The 17726-nt window shown below is 58.9% G+C and overlaps 2 protein-coding genes across 12 annotated transcripts in view; both read left to right on the top strand.

Moving 5' to 3' along the window:
- Positions 1-3383: 3383 nt before the first annotated feature.
- Positions 3384-10592, top strand: ARRDC1 (arrestin domain containing 1). 3 transcript variants are annotated; one of them, XM_082403143.1, is made up of 8 exons: positions 3384-3572; positions 8240-8350; positions 8789-8839; positions 8941-9095; positions 9268-9450; positions 9546-9722; positions 9795-10212; positions 10266-10592. In XM_082403143.1, exons 1-8 carry the CDS (start codon positions 3455-3457, stop codon positions 10334-10336), a joined length of 1284 nt encoding a protein of 427 aa, XP_082259269.1. In that variant the 5' UTR covers positions 3384-3454; the 3' UTR covers positions 10337-10592. The 3 variants fall into 3 exon arrangements, with proteins under 3 accessions (XP_082259269.1, XP_082259268.1, XP_082259267.1); XM_082403142.1 differs by having other exon boundaries at positions 10286-10592; XM_082403141.1 differs by having other exon boundaries at positions 9795-10592.
- Positions 10593-14061: 3469 nt separating this feature from the next.
- Positions 14062-17726, top strand: part of EHMT1 (euchromatic histone lysine methyltransferase 1) — a 152562-nt gene continuing 148897 nt past the window's right edge. For 4 of the 9 annotated variants that reach the window (XM_082403130.1, XM_082403137.1, XM_082403136.1 and 1 more), the window contains exon 1: positions 14062-14175. In XM_082403130.1, the coding sequence (XP_082259256.1) occupies positions 14113-14175 (63 nt within the window). In that variant the 5' untranslated portion in view covers positions 14062-14112. Of the gene's footprint in view, positions 14176-15303; positions 15428-17726 lie in introns of those variants that run through there. The other 5 variants (XM_082403135.1, XM_082403133.1, XM_082403132.1 and 2 more) reach the window with 5 other exon arrangements.

Genomic DNA, 17726 nt, shown 5'->3' on the forward strand with positions numbered 1-17726 from the left:
GCAGCTTTACCTTCCTCCCTCTTGGGGGCCTGCTCACAGGTAATCAGTCTTACTACCTGGAGACCCTCATGCTGTGCGGAACCCCAAGCAAACCATGTGGAGAGGCCTCAGGGAACGGATACTTGACCAGCCCCCAGCTGCCCCAGCCACTCGAGTCAAGGCGTCAGACACCAGCAAAAAGGACATCTTGGCCATTCTAACCCAGGCAGATACCACACAGAGTAGAAGAGCCTCCCAGCTGAATGCAACCTAGTTTTCAGCGTAAGTAATAAATTTGGGTGGTTTGTTATGCGACAATAGACAGCTGAAACAGCCAGGGTCCTTCACGGAGCTGCAGTCAGGATGTGTGAGTGAGGCGAGAAGTCTGAGACTCTTACGTGCAGGCTTTCCCTTTCTCTCTAGGTGATCTCTCCAGAGGAGTAGCCAGATATTGTCACATGGCAGCTCAGGACTGTCAGGGAATGAAAACAAAAGCTGCCAGCCCTTCTTAGAGCCTGAAACTGGCATGGCATCTCTCTCTCTGGCAGTTCAAGCAAGTCAAGGGGCCAGCCCCATTCAGTGGGAGGGGTAGAACCCACCTGCTGATGGGAGTAACAGCATGAGTGGAAAGGGGTGAGAGAAGTTGTTGGGTGACGTTGTTCAGACAAACCTAAAGCCACAGGAGGGGCTGCTGAAGCCAGCTGGGGAAGGTTCTCAGAGGACAGGAGTCAAGGGAATGAGCACTGCTTTGATCATGTTTTTTATTTTCTAGATCTTTGATGCTTTGACATCTTGAGGGCCTTGCTGGCTGGGGAGAGACTGCCCTTCCCAGGCTGGCTAATTCCTAGAGACAGCAAACAACTCACCCGCCAACACACCTTTCACATGCAAACCAACCGATCCAGAGCCCACACCTCAACCACCTCCTGTAACCAGCACACCAGGCCAGTATTTCCCTGCCTAAATCACCCAGGGCCAGGTACTGGACAACTAGAGACCACTGAAATTATTCAAACTATCCAATCCTGAACTTGCTCAAACTTGCGTACCCTGCCTCCTTCCCACTGAAAACACAGTAAAGGCTCTGGCTGAGCTCTCCTCTCCCTCCTGCTCCTGATGACACTGGTGCTTCCCCATGTGGCCCTGCATGGTGTGGCATGCCCCACTTGGGAACTGTAAGTTCTAAACTCTTCTTTCAAGGCAGTTGGCTTTGTGTCTGTCACCTTACCATAGCTGATTAAAACAAATCCTGGGTTCATGTTAAGATAGAGGCCAGGAGGTTGAGGTTGGAAGGAAACCTATGTGGATTCTGAAGTCAGAATTCCTGCACAAGTGGTACTGGAGAGAATGACAGTGAGTGAGTCAGGAGCTGAAATCACCAAAGAATAAGGGGGGCGGGCCTCAGCTTTGAAGGTAACAGCAAGAGTGGAGGGGGGAATGAATTCTTATCCTGAGAAGATGAGAGTTAAGGCTGGCAGCTATTAGGGCAAAGGGGAAAATGGTCTGGAAGTGGTCATAAGGCGTCAGGAGAGCATCCACCCTACCTGCAGGCCCAGTGGTACAGGGGTTGTACGAAAATAAACATTTACACTTTAGAGCCTCCAGGGGAAGCCCGGGCTCCATGAGAGCATGAGGAAAGGAATGTTTAGAGAAAAGCGAAGTCAGGGTGGTGATGATGGTGGACATGAGAGCACAGCAGCAGAGCTTCTAGACCAGGGGGATGGGTGGGAGAGGGGGTCAGAGGAAAGGATGTGCAGAGCCCTATAGGGTGCGACTGTGGGAAACAGGTGTGACCTGGGGTAAGGACACCCATTTTCTGCCCCCATCTCCTCCATCTCAGCAGCAGCCAACACAGCGTCTCTCCCTGCCTCCGCAAACACTTCCTTTTTTTTTTTTTTTTAATAAATTTATTTAGTTATCCATTTATTTTTGGCTATATTGGGTCTTTGTTGCTGCGTGCGGGACTTCCTCCAATTGCGTCGAGCGGGGGCCACTCTTCGCTGCAGTGCGCGGGCTTCTCACTGTGGTGGCCTCTCCTGTTGCAGAGCACAGGCTCTAGGCGCATGGACCTCAGCAGCTGTGGCACGTGGGCTCAGTAGTTGTGGCTCGCGGGCTCCAGAGCGCAGGCTCAGCAGTTGTGGTGCTTGGGCTTAATTGCTCCAGGGCATGTGAGATCTTCCCAGACCAGGGATCGAACCTGTGTCCCCTGCCTTGGCAGGCAGACTCTGAACCACTGAGCCACCAGGGAAGCCCAACACTTCCTTTTTGATTTCTGCCATGGACACTTGTTTTTTTGGGGCTGCCCACCATCCTCCCCCATCCCATGGGTACCCCAAACTCCTTGTTCAGGGAGTTTGCACAGTCCTGACGGGAAAGTGTCAAGCTGGCCAGTCAGACCCTCCCTCCTGAAGCATCAGAATCCCGGGTAAAGCAGGCGGACCTGGCGCCTGCTGCATACCCCTGGCCCTCAGGGCCTCCCTGGCTGCTCCGTTTCCTCAGCCTGGCCCAGTGGACCCCTCAGTCTGTAAGGCCCCTCTCCTTTTGCTGGAGGGCTAGATGAGGTTTCTGTGGCTTTCACCCCGACTTCTGATGTCATCAGCGTCCTGAATAGAGTCACCATCTACAAACAAGGGTCTAACAAATCGTTTGTCCTTTGTCTCCCGCAGACTCATGCCTAGAAGTGCCAGTTCACTTGGGTGCCTAACAGGCACCTCTGACTCTGCCAGTCACCATTTCTCCCCTTCCCCACCCCCCAAACAACTTGTATCTAGGCCGGTCGTCTCCATCAAAAAAATGCCACCCCATTCGCCCAGCTGTTCTGGACAAAAACCCGGCCTCACCTTGACGCCCTCCTTCAAGCAACCCCACATTTAACCTGCCAGTAGGCGCCCAGCACCTTCTCTAAGCCAAGCACGGCCTTCTCTCTCCTAGACTCCCGGATTTGCCCTCGAATCCGCCCCTGGGTATCGAGCCCCACCCCTCACCTGTCCCTCCCGCTGCCGCAGGCCAAGCGCTCCCCGCCCCGACACAGGCCCAGCCTGGAGACTTCCCTCAGTGTGGAGACGCGGCACGTTGGCGACCCCGGGGCGGAGCCTGGGAGGGGGCGTCGGCCCGGCCCGCCCCCTCCACAGGTGAGGCAGCAGGGGGCGCAGGTGCGCCGGGTTCCCGCGGGCTGAGCCCGAGCTCCACCCTGCGGGCCGGGGCGGGGCGGGGAAAGGCGGGCTGGGGGGACGGACCGAGGCGGGGCTGGGGGGCGGGCAGGAGCCAGCGTGGGGAGCTGGGGAGCCGAGGGGGGCGGGAAGGGGCGGGGACAGGAGCGGAGAGGGATGGGGGGCGGGGGGAGCAGGGGGCCGGGCGAGGCGGGGGCGGGGGCGGGGGCGGGGGCGGGGCAGCGAGGGCGGGGCTGGGCGCGCGGCGGCAGTGGCGGCGGCAGCGGCGGGGGTGGCAGCGCGCGGCCGCCCCGCAGGGCCGCGGCATGGGACGGGTGCAGCTCTTCGAGGTCCGCCTGAGCCACGGCCGCGTCGTCTACAGCCCGGGGGAGCCGCTGGCGGGGGCCGTGCGCGTGCGCCTGGCGGCGCCGCTGCCCTTCCGAGGTGGGCGCGGGGTCCGGGAAGGGCCGCACCTGCGGCGGGCCGGGCGGGGCTCCGAAGCGGCGCGCGGCCGCTGGGCCCGGGACCCGCGAGGCCGGGGGCGCGCGTCCGGCTGCGGGGAGCGCCGCGGGGCGGCCGGCCGGGCGGCGGACCGCGGGGGTGGGAGGCCGGCGGCGGTCGGGGCGGAGCAGGGAGGCCCGGGTGGCCCAGTCCTTCCGCATCTGCCCTTCCTGTCCTCTCCGCCAAGGGCCGTCCAGACTCGGGGCCCGGGCTTCGAGCCTGTCTACTTCGCCGAAGGCCACTCTGACCTGGACCCGCGACGCCTCTGACCTTCCCTGTCGGGTCTCCGGTCCGCTGCGCCCCGCAGCTGCTGGGCCCTCACCTGGAGCCCGGCCCGCGCTGGGCTTTCTCTCCCATACACCCAGGCAGCCCCGCCGAGTGTGCAGGTCCCCGGGGGGGACTGCAGGGCACTGATTACACCCAGCCCGAGGCTAGTCCCTAAGGGCTGGGAGGATCTTGCTAATCGCTGCGTGCCGTAGGCCCCCGCCGTAGCGGACATCTGGGAGCCGAACCTGAGCCCTCCTCGCCGGTCCCTCTGCTGGCGCAGACATCTGGGACTTTGAGACCGGGGATCCGGTTGCTGCGGCGCCCCTAGCTAGGGCTCCCTGCCGGCGCTGGCCTCCTCTGCTGCCTGAGGTGTGAACCGGGCCCTGCGGGGGACATCACACCTGGTCTCTCTGGGCCGTGGGCGAACCGCAGCCTGGGCGGGGTCTCTCTCCTGACCCCGGCTCTGAGTGTGAGGTTGTGTGGTGTGTCCGTCCTGGGGCGCTTCTCTACCTTGGGGTGCTTGGCCAGAACCACAGCTGCCGGGCTTCCCTCTGGGCCTTGACCTTCCAGGCCCCCGTGTGGTTGACCGTTCAGCGCTTGGGGTGCCCGCTGAGGATGCAGAGCCGCCGTTCTCTCTGGGCAGCTGCCTCCTCCGTCCCGGACCGGTGACACCGCCCATCTCCGTAACGTGTCGCCTCTTTCCTGTCTCCCCAGTTGGAGTTTGGGGTTGGGTGGGGGTAGGTGTGCTTGTGGCAGGGACACCGGGGGGACAGTGCAGCTCTGCTCTGGGGCACAAGTGAGAGGTGAGTGCGGCTGGCAGGGCACAGGAAGGAGGGGTGGGCCGTGGCTGGAGGACAGACGGACACCAGAGAGATCCCACTCAGAGCTCTCCTCCTGGCTCGCTGCCCTGTCACCCCCTGTAGCTGGGGCTCAGGGCGAACAGGCTGTTGTTGACCACAGTGAAGGGGTGGCCTGAGCTGCGCGTGACTAACCTGGGCTGGTTAGAGCCCTGCAGCCTCCACGTGGTGGGTAGGATGTGGGTAAATGGACAGCTGGGCACCAGGAGGCTGAGGGAGTCCCTGACTGTAAGAGCCCTGAGGCGGGGAGGAGCAGGTCAGGTCACAGGCTGGAGAGTCCAGCAACCACTGGCCTCGCGCCAGAGAGGGTATTATTTTCAGGCTGCCCCCCAGGGGTAGGGGGGATGCTGGTGCTGGGGCCTCTGTAGGCCTCCGGCCCTGCCGGGGTGTGAGAGAGGAAAGACCATGGTTCTTGTTTTTCCTTTCCCTCAAAAGACACTTGTTGAGCTCCTGTTACCAGCCACTGTTGCAACAGGGGGGCCCCCAGGAGGACATGGAGGGTGGGGGCCAGCAGGCCTCTAAACACTTGACTGAGTGTCAGTGATGGTCTGCACTCAGCCTTGGGGACGCCGGCTGCCTTGGGAGCTGATGTGGAAGAAAGCTGGAGAAGGAGCTGTTTTCCTGGAGACTGGGTCCAGCCCAGCCGGAGGCTGGGGGTCAGGCGGGGCTGCCGGTCAGGCGGGGCTGCCCTGCGGTCTGCTCTCGAGGTGGGCGACGAGGGAGGGTGGTGCCCGGACGACAGTAGCAGCCAGCTCCCAGCTCTGCCGGCTCCCTGGGCTCTAACCGTGGGCCAGATGCCATTCCCACTTCCCAAGGACCAATCCATCAGTCCTCAGAGCAACCCTGGGAGGTGGGCGTTGTCATTCCTCTCGTGTTACAGATTTGGAAACAGGACAGAGGGAAGTGGCTTGCAGGCCAGAGCTGCAGTGAAAGGATGTGGCAGAGGCTGGGCTGACCCAGGTTTGAGGGAGCTGATGGAGGCTGGGACAGACCTTTGGGACCAGAGGGGGAGCAAGCAGAAGTCTTCATGTTCAGACTGCAGGTGGTACATAGGAGGAGGGCTGCTGGACAGGTGAGAGTGCTGGCTCAAGAGGAAAGTTCCAGAAGACACTCTGGCACAGGATCCGCATGATGATTCTCCTTAGAGAACCGGAGCAGCCCCAAACCTCCAATTCCCCCTGCGCCTCCATTATTCCCCTGCGGAGGAGAGATCGGACAGGAATGGGAGTTTGTTTCCAGTTGGTGGTTGGAGGCTGCTCATCCAGGCAGGGTCCCTGAAGGGGGCCTTACAGCATGTGTGCAGAGGGGGCCCTGGCACAGTCGTTGGGAAGTTCACAGAGTTCGAGCCTGCCTGGAACAACCAAGGGCCGGTTTGTTTTTCTGGGGCCAGGTGCCACCCTGACTTGTTCACCTTAATTGTGTGGCTGGGTCCTGGCTGAGTGTGTGCCCGTTTCAGCCGCCCTGCTTTTGGACACGTAGGCTATGCCTAGATTGTTCGCTATTAGGAGCAGGGTTGAACAGGGTGAACAGGGTGAGATTCTAAGGGGAACTGCTGGATCCCTGGAACGCGTGTGTAAAATTACAGCAGATCTGCCTGCTCCTTCTCCAGGGCCTCCGTCGTATCAGCCGACAGGTTGATTGCTATAAGCAAGTGTCTGTTTTTCTACTTTCTCTACGACACGTATCAGAATGTTTAATATTTGCCAATCTGATGGGTTAAATGGTAAGTCATATGAGTTTCCGTGAGTTCTAGTGAGGTTAGACAGCTATTCCTTTATCTGCTGCTGTGTGAAAGTCACCTCTAAGTAAACAAATCATGCCTAAACTAAGTTGTTTAAAGCAACCATTTTATTATAACTTGGGCTGTTGTGGGTTAGGATTTTGGGCAGAGCTCGGCAGGGTGATTCTTCAGCTCTGTGTCCCATCCACTGGGGTCACTTGACAGTGCTCAGCTGTCACTGGGCCAGTCTGGGGACCATTGCACCCCTTCCAGCACACTCCGTTGTTCCCAGCATTCCCAGGGCAGCCGGATTCAAGGGGGGACGCACCCTCTCCACGAGGAATGTTTCCAGCAGTGTGACGCCTGCAATCCACCAGGACGTCTTCTAGTTACTTTACAGTCAGGCTTCCCCTTCTCTGCTCGTTCCATGCCGTGCCTCTTTTGGGATGTGTTGGTCTGTAGGAGCACTGCTGGTGTCCCAAACCTCCAGGGTGGGAACTGTTCCAGGTTTGGCCCTAGGAGGGGATGACGGGTGGAGCGTGGATTAGAAATTAGGGCCGAGGTCCGGGTGGTGAGGCTGGGCTGGCACGGAGGCTGAGGGCCGGTCACTGGCAGTGCCGATGGGGCGGAGGCCGAGTCACGTGTTCGTGGAGGGCAGCCCAGTGCACTGTGGGACCAACAGGAGGCCTGCATCAGCAAGGTGGGGCCTGCGTGGGGAGACCACAGACAGACCTGGTGTGGCTGTCCCCAGCCCTGGGCACTTGAGACACTGCATTCTTCCTGCCTGATGGCTCTGTCAGGAGGGTGTCAAATTCCGAGTTACCTTCCCGTCACCGGTCCATCAGGTCAGGGGAGGATGGGCAGCTGGGCAGGCAGGCTAAAGTCTTTGGCCTTGACTCAGCCCTGCAGGGAGAGGAAGGAATGGAGGGAGCCACAGGGCTACCTGTCACTGAGCTCCCACCCCCTGCCCTGTTTGGGTCTCCAGCCGTGGTGTCCCCTCTGGTGACCAGCCTCTGCTGGGCCTGGTCCAGCCATGGCCTTCTGACCACAGTGGGCTCTGGACGGAGGAATTTGAGTTCCTGATCACAGGACGGAAGGCGGCAGCAACCCTGCTGCCTGGTTCCTGGTGTGCGTGCTTCCCCTGGGGAGTGGGGGGAGGACCAAGCCATCTCGATGCAGAAATCAGCGCTCCTGGGCAGTACTGGCCCAGGAAGCCAAGGTGTCCCCACCCTCTGGTGTGCCAGACTGTTGGGTTCCTTATCTGCTCAGGCGGGTCTGACCACATTCCTGCAGCATGAGGGCTAATAGGTAGCTTCCTGGAGCCTGAAGGGGTGCCTCCCAGCCTAACTGACTTGCCTGAGAGGCAGCAGGAAGGTGGGGTCAGAGGTCAGCTGCCCCAAAGGCCTCTGTTCACCTAGGGTTTCCCAAGCATCCCTTGTAGGGAGCTGGGTTTTCACAGGTTTGGTTGGGTGGGGGCTGGGGCTGGGGGTTTGCCCAGGGGTCATCTGGGTGACCATCGGGGCCTTCACGTTCTGGACGGCATGACAGGTGGAACTCTGTGCCTCGCCACCCTGGCTCGCTGAGAGCACCTGAAGATGTGGCACGGACAGGAGGTGTCCTCTGGAGGGTAGCAGGCCATGTGCTGGCCTTCCCAGGGCCTAGCTGGGCGGTCCTGGGTGCTGCCGGTCCTGCCTGAATCCCTGTGCTGGGGCTAGGGAGGGGCCCAGGCCAGCCTGGTTGGGGCTCATGCTGTCCCCCCCTTGCAGCTATCCGGGTGACCTGCACGGGGTCCTGCAAGGTCTCCAACAAGGCCAATGACACAGCGTGGGTGGTGGAGGAAGGCTACTTCAACAGCGCTCTGTCCCTGGCCGACAAGGGTGAGTCTGGGAACCCGTCCCTCACCTCATCCCACTGAGAGTGGGGTCTGTCTGTCCACCTGACTTCCCCATCCGCCTCTGGCATCCCCGTGCTAGCCCACCCTCTCCCAGGACTGTGCACCTTGCTGGATTTCTCTCCCTGGCAGGCACAGGGCATTGCCTGATGGGGGCTGGTTGGCTGAAGAGGGCCAACTTCTCCTGGATTTGGATGGGCTCCGGCCCCCGGAACAGCTCTGCCCCCTCTCCTGTTCAAGCCAAGCTCTCATCCCCCATCCTGTGCCCAGGCCACAGCCCTGTGCTGCTGAGGTGCTGGAGACAGAGGCTGGGAGCCCAGCAGCCAGATGCAGTGTGAGCTGGTTGGCTGCAGGGCCTGCTTCTGTCCTGGGCCTTGTGAGGTCACCTTGTCCCCTCGCCCCTACCTCCCTTCTGTCTCTGCAGGGAGCCTGCCTGCTGGAGAGCACAGCTTCCCCTTCCAGTTCCTGCTTCCTGGTGAGAGCCCAGCCTGGCCAGGCCAGGTGGTGACAGTTGGCGAGGGTGGGTGGGAGGTGGGGTGGGGGGCAGTCGGGTGCCAGTCCCTGCTTTCTCTCCAGCCACAGCTCCCACGTCCTTTGAGGGCCCTTTTGGGAAGATTGTGCACCAGGTACGGGCCACCATCGACACACCACGTTTTTCCAAGGATCACCAGTGCAGCCGCGTGTTCTACATCTTGAGCCCCCTGAACCTGAATAGCATCCCAGACATCGAGGTGAGCCTGGGGCAGTGGCCTCCTGGGTGGGCCCACCCTTGCCTGACGCCCTGTCCCCAGCACAGGTGAGGCGGCCAGGGTCTGGAAGAGCAGCGGCCTCTCTGTCCTGAGCTGACCCCGAGGATCCCGCCTGCCCACACTTGCCAAACCCCCTCCCTGTTCTCCTCCCAAGCAACCCAATGTGGCCTCCACCACCAAGAAGTTCTCCTACAAGCTGGTGAAGACAGGCAGCGTAGTCCTCACCGCCAGCACCGACCTCCGAGGCTACGTGGTGGGGCAGGTGCTGCGGCTGCAGGCTGACATTGAGAACCAGTCAGGCAAGGACACCAGCCCTGTGGTGGCCAGTCTGCTGCAGGTCAGAGTCCCCTCGCCTGCTGGGCCCTGTCCCCATGGGGCAGAGGAGGGGTAGGTGGCTGGCCTGCCCAGGCTCACAGGCTGGCCCTTCCCCAGAAAGTGTCCTACAAGGCCAAGCGCTGGATTTATGACGTGCGGACCATCGCCGAGGTGGAGGGGGCCGGCGTCAAGGCCTGGAGGCGGGCTCAGTGGCAAGAGCAGATCCTGGTGCCTGCCCTGCCCCAGTCTGCCCTGCCGGGCTGCAGCCTCATCCACGTGGATTACTACCTGCAGGTGGTAGGGATACAGGGGTGGGGTGGGAGGAGGGGCCGGTGGCCTGGCTCCTCACTCGCACAACCTCCCCAGGTCTCCCTGAAGACGCCGGAAGCCATCGTGACGCTCCCGCTCTTCATCGGCAACATCGCTGTGAACCATGTCCCACTGAGCCCCCAGCCAGGCCAAGGCCTGGTGGTGCCCTCAGCGCCACCCCAGGAGGAGGCGGAGGCTGTGGCTGGTGGCCCCCACTTTTTCTCGGACCCTGTCTCCCTCTCCACCAAGAGCCACTCACAGCAGCAGCAGCCGCCTGCAGCCCTCGGCTCTGTGCCTGGCGCCCCTGAACCCCATCCTCAGGATGGCAGCCCTGCCCCCCACCCGTTGCCCCCTCCCTTGTGCATCTCCACAGGTGCCACCGTGCCCTACTTTGCAGAGGGTTCTGGAGGGCCGGTGCCCACGACCAGTACCTTGATCCTCCCCCCTGAGTATAGCTCGTGGGGCTACCCCTATGGTGAGTGGGGGCCTGGGGCCTGGCAGGGAGGGGGAGACACGGGCCCCATGCAGACCTGGCTTTCTCCCTGCAGAGGCCCCGCCATCCTATGAGCAGAGCTGTGGTGGTGTGGACCCTGGCCTGACCCCAGGGAGCTGACCCCATGTTGCCTTCTCCGGACGGACGGACCTATGCCCTGGGACTAGGCTCCCAGGGCCTCGTGCCTTCGCTCCCGGCCTGGCCCGGCCCACTCAGGACCCGCCGCTGCCCGCCGTTCCTTGCGGCCTCTGCCTCCGGACCAGCCTCTGCCCTGACCAGCCTCTGCAGCCCCCCTGTAGTCGGCCTCTCCCCGGGGGTTGGGGCCTAGAGAGACTTGGTGTAAATAAAACGCTTCATTTGTAGAGCTGGGCACAGTGACCTGTGGGGCGCCCTCCTCTGCCGGTGTGTGCGCGCGTTCCGGTAGTGGGTGTGCCCAGCCCCCGGGCTTCTCCTCAGCCCCTCCCCTCCCTGCGGGGCTCGCCCCTCCCTATAGGGCACAGCCCCTCCTCTCCCCGTGGGACACGCCCCTCTTAGCCTAGCCCATCCATGCAGGATACGCCCCCTGCGGAGCACGCCCCGTTCAGCCCCGCCTCTCCCTGGGGGGCACGCCCCTCACCGGCCCCTCCCCTCCCCTCGGGACACGCCCCTCTCCTCGGCCCCGCCCCTTGTCGTCGTTTTCCCCCCCCCCCCACTTCCGCTCTGGGTCCCTCCTCCTTCCGGGCGTCTTGGGCCGGAAGGTGGGTGGGGGAGCGATCCGGGCAGGGAGCAGAACCAGCTTTGGGAACCGCCCGTGGCGGTTAACCAGGGCCGGGGTAGGCGCTTGGCCTCCCGGTTCTGCTACAGGATTTGCCCTCGGAGGCGGGCTTGCGTGTCTGGAGCCTCAGCATCAACTTAAGTGGCCTTGTGACAGGGGGAGAAGACCACCGCTGTTCCATTTTGTTAGCACACACCTTGGGCTAGCCGTCTGGCACCCACCACTCCAGGCCAGTTTAGACTTCGTGTGCCAGACGAAATCCGGTCGGGGTGAGGGAGCAGGCTTCCCCAGGTCCTTTACCCTTGGCCTCAAGTCTCCTGCCCCTGCCGTCACCACTGCCACGTCTGGCTCTGAGGGATGCTGCTTCTTGATTCCCACCCAAGTGCGAACACACAAGCCGCTCCCGAGGTCTACAATTCAAAGGACTGTTGTCTATGACACAAGGAACCCAGGAGCAAATAAAAAGGGTACGGGAAAGCAGCATTTCCCGAAGAGGCATTCTGTAGACGTTCCAGAGGGCCGGTAAACGCCCTGCGGGGCCGGGATCCTGGCGTGCTTTGGGAAACCTTGGAGGTGGCGTTAAGATAAGACTTCGGGTTCAAATTCCGGGTTCAAATTCCAGCCCTGCCGTTCAAATTCCAGCCCTGCCGTATGGTGAAGGGTGGACCCTGGCTACGTGTGTCAGTTACCGTAATCTATAATGAGTTCATAGGACTATGAGGAGACGGGTCGAGCGCCCTGTCCCACATGATAGAAGTTTATTTCTTGTACATTTAACAGTCCAGAGGTGGCATAGCTGTAACTCTCAAGTCAATTCGAGGTTTCCACCCCTGGGTCCAGGATGGCTGTTGCAATTTTCACCATCACCCAGGTTACTGGTCTTGAACCTCCAACTTTTTTTGGGACAGGCTGAGAAGTAAATTGTATCACTTTTGCACACATCCCACTGGCCACCCTTTACAGTTGGAAATGTACAGGCAGCCATGTACCCTAAAACTTTACCATTTGTGGGACAAGGAGAGGATGAATATTGGACAAAAACACAAAGCATGCCACAAGCAGGATAACCTGTGAAACGTCTACTTGAAGCTGTAGCCTCATGGTTGAGACTCTGCCTGTTTCAAATCCCATCTCTGCCTCCCGACAGTTGTGTGGCCTTGAAGGCACTCCCCTGCTTTGGTTTGCTTACTTACAGAATGTGGATGAAAACGACGTCCACCTCCCAGGACTGACCTGATGGTCACTGAGTCAACACCTAACACGTTATGTGCCGAGAAGAGCACCTAACGTCATTGGTCGGCGATAATACCAGCATAGGGTGGGTCGGGCTGATGGTGCAGAATGGGAACATCACCTACTTCTGACAGATTCATTTACAGTCGGTCTTTGCCTAATGAAGGACTTTTTTTCACATCTTAACATCTATTCCTTCAACAAATATTTTGTCTCCTGCATGCCAAACATTGTTCTAGGTACTAGGGCACACAAAACAAAAATCCCTTACCTTTTGGACTTACATTCTAGTGGGGCAGACAGACAATATGGCAACGGGATGCTATGCAGTAAAAGAAAGCAAGGAAGTTTTGGGGTGCAGTATTGTTTTTAAATAGGGGCAAGGGGACATTTCCCTGAAGAGGTGGTATTTAAGACCCAAGGATTGTCAAGAAGTGAGCCACACAGATACCTGAGATAAAAGTGTTTCAGAGAAGGGGCAGACTAGGGCCCAAGGCAGGAGTTGAGAGAGAAAGGATGGTGCCAGAGAAGCAGGTGCGGGTGAAAGCTGGTGGAGCTGTGCAGGCTGTGGAGGAAGACCGCTCCTGAGCCTCCCAAACTGAGGCTCCAGACAGAGCTTGGGGTTCCTGGCCTGTCAGGAGCTGACTCAGGCTGTCCCCCCAAACCTGGGAAGGCTTCCTTGGTACTTAGGATCGTCCACTGCCTCCTCTGCAGCTGAGTGCACCGTCAGTGCACTTACTGGAATTTTCCTGGAGTCTCATGTTCCACGAGATTGAACCCTCACAGGAGTGAGGCCCAGATTACCTTTTGACTCAGGGCCTCTCCAGTTCCTGTTGTGAAGACTGGCCAGAGAACCCCAATTTCAGTCTATGCTTCTTTTCTCAACTGCCAGGGGATGGCAGAAACACGTCTGGCTATGGGGAGTGGGCGGCCTAAGCCAGTCTACGTGGTGCTGTTCAGTGAAGGCTGCTTGATATGCAGGAAAGGTCTCGCCCTGTGCATAACTGGGGGGCTTGCAGGAGGTTGGGGTGACCCAAGAGGCTGCCCAACTGGGGCCACCTCCTAACTGGAGCATCCCACCCCCGGCAAGCCTGGCATCTTCCCTAACCAGAGCGCAGCGCCCCCCCCCCCCAACAGGGACAATCCTCCGCCTTGGACATTCCCCACCCGACCCACACTTCCCACCCAGGACACTGTCCCCAGCCAGGGCACAGCCTCTTAGCGGGGCAACTTCCCTAATCAGGGCATCCTCCCCGACAGTCCCGACATGCTCCCAGCAGAGCACCCCAGCGTTGGGGCAGTCACTCTAACTGGGGCACCTCCCCCAACTGGAGCACCGCCAACGCAGGCAACCCTCCCCAAAGGGACATCCCCCCTCCCGCCTCAGGGCAGCTTTCTCAGTCAGGACCCCGCCAGGCACACCTCATAACCGAAGCACCCCCACCCCCGAGCTGGGCCATTCTCCCTAACCGGATGCAGCCGCAACTGGGGCACCCCTCCCAACCGGGCACAAGCCCCACCCGGGCACCGCCCTAGAACGCAAGTCCAAGTCCGCCTTCTGTGAAGGGAGACGAAATCGATGTGTGTCCGGGGTTAGAGGTCAGGGGTCCTTCCCCACCCCGGCCGGCCCGCTACAGTGCCTACGCAGAGAGAGAGAATATAGTGCAAACTGGAAGACTACGGGAGGACGACGTCCGGCGCCGCGCCGACCCCGGAAGCCCGCTGCGCCCGGCCCCACCCCCGCGGCCGGCTGTCGCGCTCCGGTTCCGGCCGGGGCAGGCCCGCGCCGCGGACGCCGCTCTCGGGCTGCAGCGCGCAGGCGCGGGGGCGGGCGCAGGCGCAGACGCGCGCGACCGGCCCCGCCCCGCCCTGGGCCGCGAGGCGCGGGCGGGGCGATGGCGCGCGGGAGGGGCGGGGCCACGCTGCGGGCCCGGGCCATGGCCGCCGCCGATGCTGAGGTGAGGAGCGGGCCGGCGGCGGGCGCGGGCACGGGCGCGGGCGTGGGGGCGGGGGCAGGCGCGGGCCGGCGGGCCGGGCGGGGCGGGCGCGCGGGCGGGGGCGCGAGCGGGCGGGGGGCGGGCTGGCCGGCGCCTCCCCGCCGCCGCCGCCGCCGCCGCGCCTCAGGCCGAGGCCGGGCCGAGGTGGCCGGGCGTCCGGGCCGCGCTGCGCGGGGCGCGCTTTGTGCGGGCTGGCGGGCGAGGTGAGGGCGCGGGTGAGGCGCGGGCGAGGCGGGGGCGCGGGCGAGGAGAGCCGCCGCCCGCCCCGCCCGCCCCGCCGGCGCCCCCCGCCCCCCGCCCCCGGGCCGCGGCCGGGAGCCCCGCGGAAGGGGCGGAGGACAAAAGGGAAAGTGGGGCGAGCCGGCCAAGTTGGCGGCGCGAGCGAGGCGAGGCTGTGCGCTCCCGGCGCCGCTCTTGCGCCCGCTGACCTTTCACTTTGTTCCGAAGAGGATGGCTCGGTCTTGAAGGAAAAGTTGGCCGGGCCGGCGCGCTTCTCCCCGGACAATGCTGCCAGCCCCGGTGGCTGTCAGGAGCAGGAATGCACGACTTCGGTTGATTTCCAGGCAAACCGCTCACGCGGGCTTTGGATGTAAAAAGTTCCCATGCTTTTGTTAATGTTCCTGGCCTCCCCTTTGCTCGTTCTCAAGGATAGTTTTTCCCTTGCTTGTAGCAGCAGAGAAAGCAAACTCTTGTGAGATGGGCCACTAGCTTCCCGCAGAAGGGAGAAGCAGGCGGGAGGCGGTGTGCCCGGGGAAGTGCAGAAACAGTGCGCTCTCCGGGCTGACACGAGGGACCAGTTTGGAAAAAAGTGATGATCTAGCAGTTTTTCTGTGAAATTACTCCATGTGTAATAACTGCGGGAACTTCTAAAGATCAGAAAGCTAAGGTGTGTGATAAGACCCTTTTGCAATAACCTAGTGTGTAGACGTAGTATATGTTTATGCAGGTAATGCACAATCTTTTAACATTTAATTTTCTCTTGCAGTTTTGGGGGGTGTGGATGTAAGTAAACTGGGAAGGTGCAGGAAAGCTCCTAAATTCAACGCAAGGACTGTTTATTAGCACCTTCAACACTCAAGGAGTGTATTAGGCTCAGAAAAACAGAAAAGGTGAATTAGATAACCCCAAGTCACTTGTAGGAGAGAAGATGTGTAGTGATTATGGTATCGTTTATTGAGCAACTTCCGGGCCCTGGGCGCTGCAAGCCCTTTAGGTAAGTCCTCTCCTTTAGCTTTCTCTGCTCTGTGCAGCAGGTACTGTTATTTTTTATTTAGCAGATGCGGGAAACAAGACTTGGAAGCGATTGAATGACTTGGCCTAGCCAGTTACAGAATTAGCGCTTGTTTGGTGTCTGGCACATAGTAGGTTTTTAATTAATAATTGATAAACAAATCGCCCCAGATGTCTCTGATTCCACAGGCAGCCTTGAGTAGAGGGCTTGACTGAGCCAACAGCAATGACAGCTTCTGTTTACTAAGCCCTTACCTGTGTCCAGCCGTGCCTTAGCTGCGTGAATTCACTCATTAAAGCCTGACAGTGGTCTTTTGAGGTGGGTACTGTTATATCCCCACTTGCACAGGAGGAAAACAGGCACAGTGTGGCCCCAGGTTACGGAGCTTGTGGTGGAGAAGATGGGTGCAGGTGGTCTGCCTCCAGAGACTGTTGCGCTGTGTCTGTGGCGGTCACTTGAAGCTCATGGAAACTCTGGGCTTAGATTCGTGATCCTAAGTGTTTATTATGGAGGTGCACGTTAGGTGAGGGGCCTCCTGGACAGTGGGTAGGCATGGTGTCATCTGTTGCCACTAAATCGGCGAAATGGTTCCTGGGTCAGGGTTTCCCAGTTGCCAGATGATTAAACCAGAAAGTGGACACTTGAAATTTATCTGACTGTATATTTACTTTTTCTTCTTTTCCTTGACCTAGAAAGAGGTCACCACTTTTTCACACTGAAAGAACTTCTGAGGTAATGAAATGCATCCCCTGTTTTGTGGATTAGTAAGTGGGGGCTCCTGGGGTTTAATGTATGTTCAGGGTCACCTAAGGGTTTTGACCCAGCAAGATGTTACCTTTCAGCAGGAGGGCCTTCCCAGGCAAATTCTGTGCTTTTCTAGCAGGGTGGCTACTACGTGTCTCTTTCTTTAACCTTGTTTTGTGTTTCTTAAAATAATGCACGTACATGCACAGAGTTTAGAAAGTCAGATAGTGCTAAAAGGCAGTAAAGAAGCTGCCATCCTCTCCTGCTTTTCAAGAGAGGCAGCAGCCACTCTTAGCCTTTGCCTCATGTTTGTAAATAACACGCTTGTGTTGGCATGCCTTCATTCACCAATTTTAGGCGTTATCTGTTGGCTTCCACTAATGGTAGATGACGATTTCAGTTCTCTCATACTCTGTCTCTCACTTAGGTAACTCACAGTTGTGGTTAAATCTATATCAGAATCTTCGTCAGTCTGTTAAGGTCATTTTTGTGCCGTGCTGAGCTGGATGGTAAACCACAATTGGATTTCTTTTCTTGGGCAGACTTTTTTACTTCCCTTGAGTTAGTAATTGCTTTATTTTTCATTGGCCTGATTCCCCTCGAACCTCGGAATAATGTTCCCGCACCTTTCATTCTGTAAAATGTTTCTCAATTTAAGTTTTTACCACTCAGCCCTGTCAGCTCACCAGCCGGTTTCACAGTGCTCCTCAGGCACCCCAGCCCAGACGGGATGCTTGTTTTCTGGGCCTGTGCACGTTGCCATCCTGGAGATTCTGGCCCCTTCCCTGCCTCTAATGCTCCCCTCTGTGTGTGTGTTCACTCACTCATGGTGGTGGAACTCAGTCTCCAGTAGCTTCCCAGTAGTTTGTTGGGAGGCAGACTTTTGGAACTTGCATGTCTGAAAATGTTTTGATTTTACCACTGCACTTAAAGAATAAGTTTGGCTGGACTTGGCATTCCAGGTTGCAAGTAATTTTGAAGTTATTGATACAGTATCTTCTAGTTTTTGTTGTTGCTGTTGAAGTCCAGTTTGATTTTTTTTTTTTTTTGCCACACTGCGCGGCTTGTGGGATTTTAGTTCCTCAGCCAGGAATTGAACCCGGGCCCTCGGCAGTGAGAGTGTGGAGTCCTAACCACTGGACCGCCAGGGAATTCCCCAGTTTGATTCTTAATCCTTAGTAAGCATTATTCCCACATCAAACTTTTAGGATCCTTGCATCCTTGATTTTCCTAATTTTCATGATAGGCCTTAGCTGTAGCCTTTTTTCATTTATCATACATGGTACTAAGCCCTGAAATCTGGGGATTGATGTCCTTTTATTTATAGGGAGTTCTTGTATTATGTATTTGAGATAGTTTGTTCTCTACTATTTTCTCTGTGTTCTCTTTTTCCAATTCCTTTATTTGTTTGTTTGTTTTTTATAAATTTATTTTATTTATTTATTTTTTGGCTGCGTTGGGTCTTCATTGCTGTGCGCGGGCTTTCTCTAATTGAGGTGAGCGGGGGCTGCTCTTCGTTGCCGTGCGTGGGCTTCTC

Source organism: Balaenoptera borealis (genome assembly GCF_965194805.1).
Source record: "Balaenoptera borealis genome assembly, chromosome: 8".
Lineage (NCBI taxonomy): Eukaryota > Metazoa > Chordata > Mammalia > Artiodactyla > Balaenopteridae > Balaenoptera > Balaenoptera borealis.

Bases quoted from the DNA above. Each gene is read 5' to 3' on its own strand.
- ARRDC1 (XM_082403141.1), top strand. From the start codon at position 3,455: ATGGGACGGGTGCAGCTCTTCGAGGTCCGCCTGAGCCACGGCCGCGTC. The intron at 8,351-8,788 runs GTGAGTCTGGGA...CTGTCTCTGCAG, and splicing joins TCTGTCCCTGGCCGACAAGG to GGAGCCTGCCTGCTGGAGAG. The intron at 9,723-9,794 runs GTGGTAGGGATA...CAACCTCCCCAG, and splicing joins ACGTGGATTACTACCTGCAG to GTCTCCCTGAAGACGCCGGA.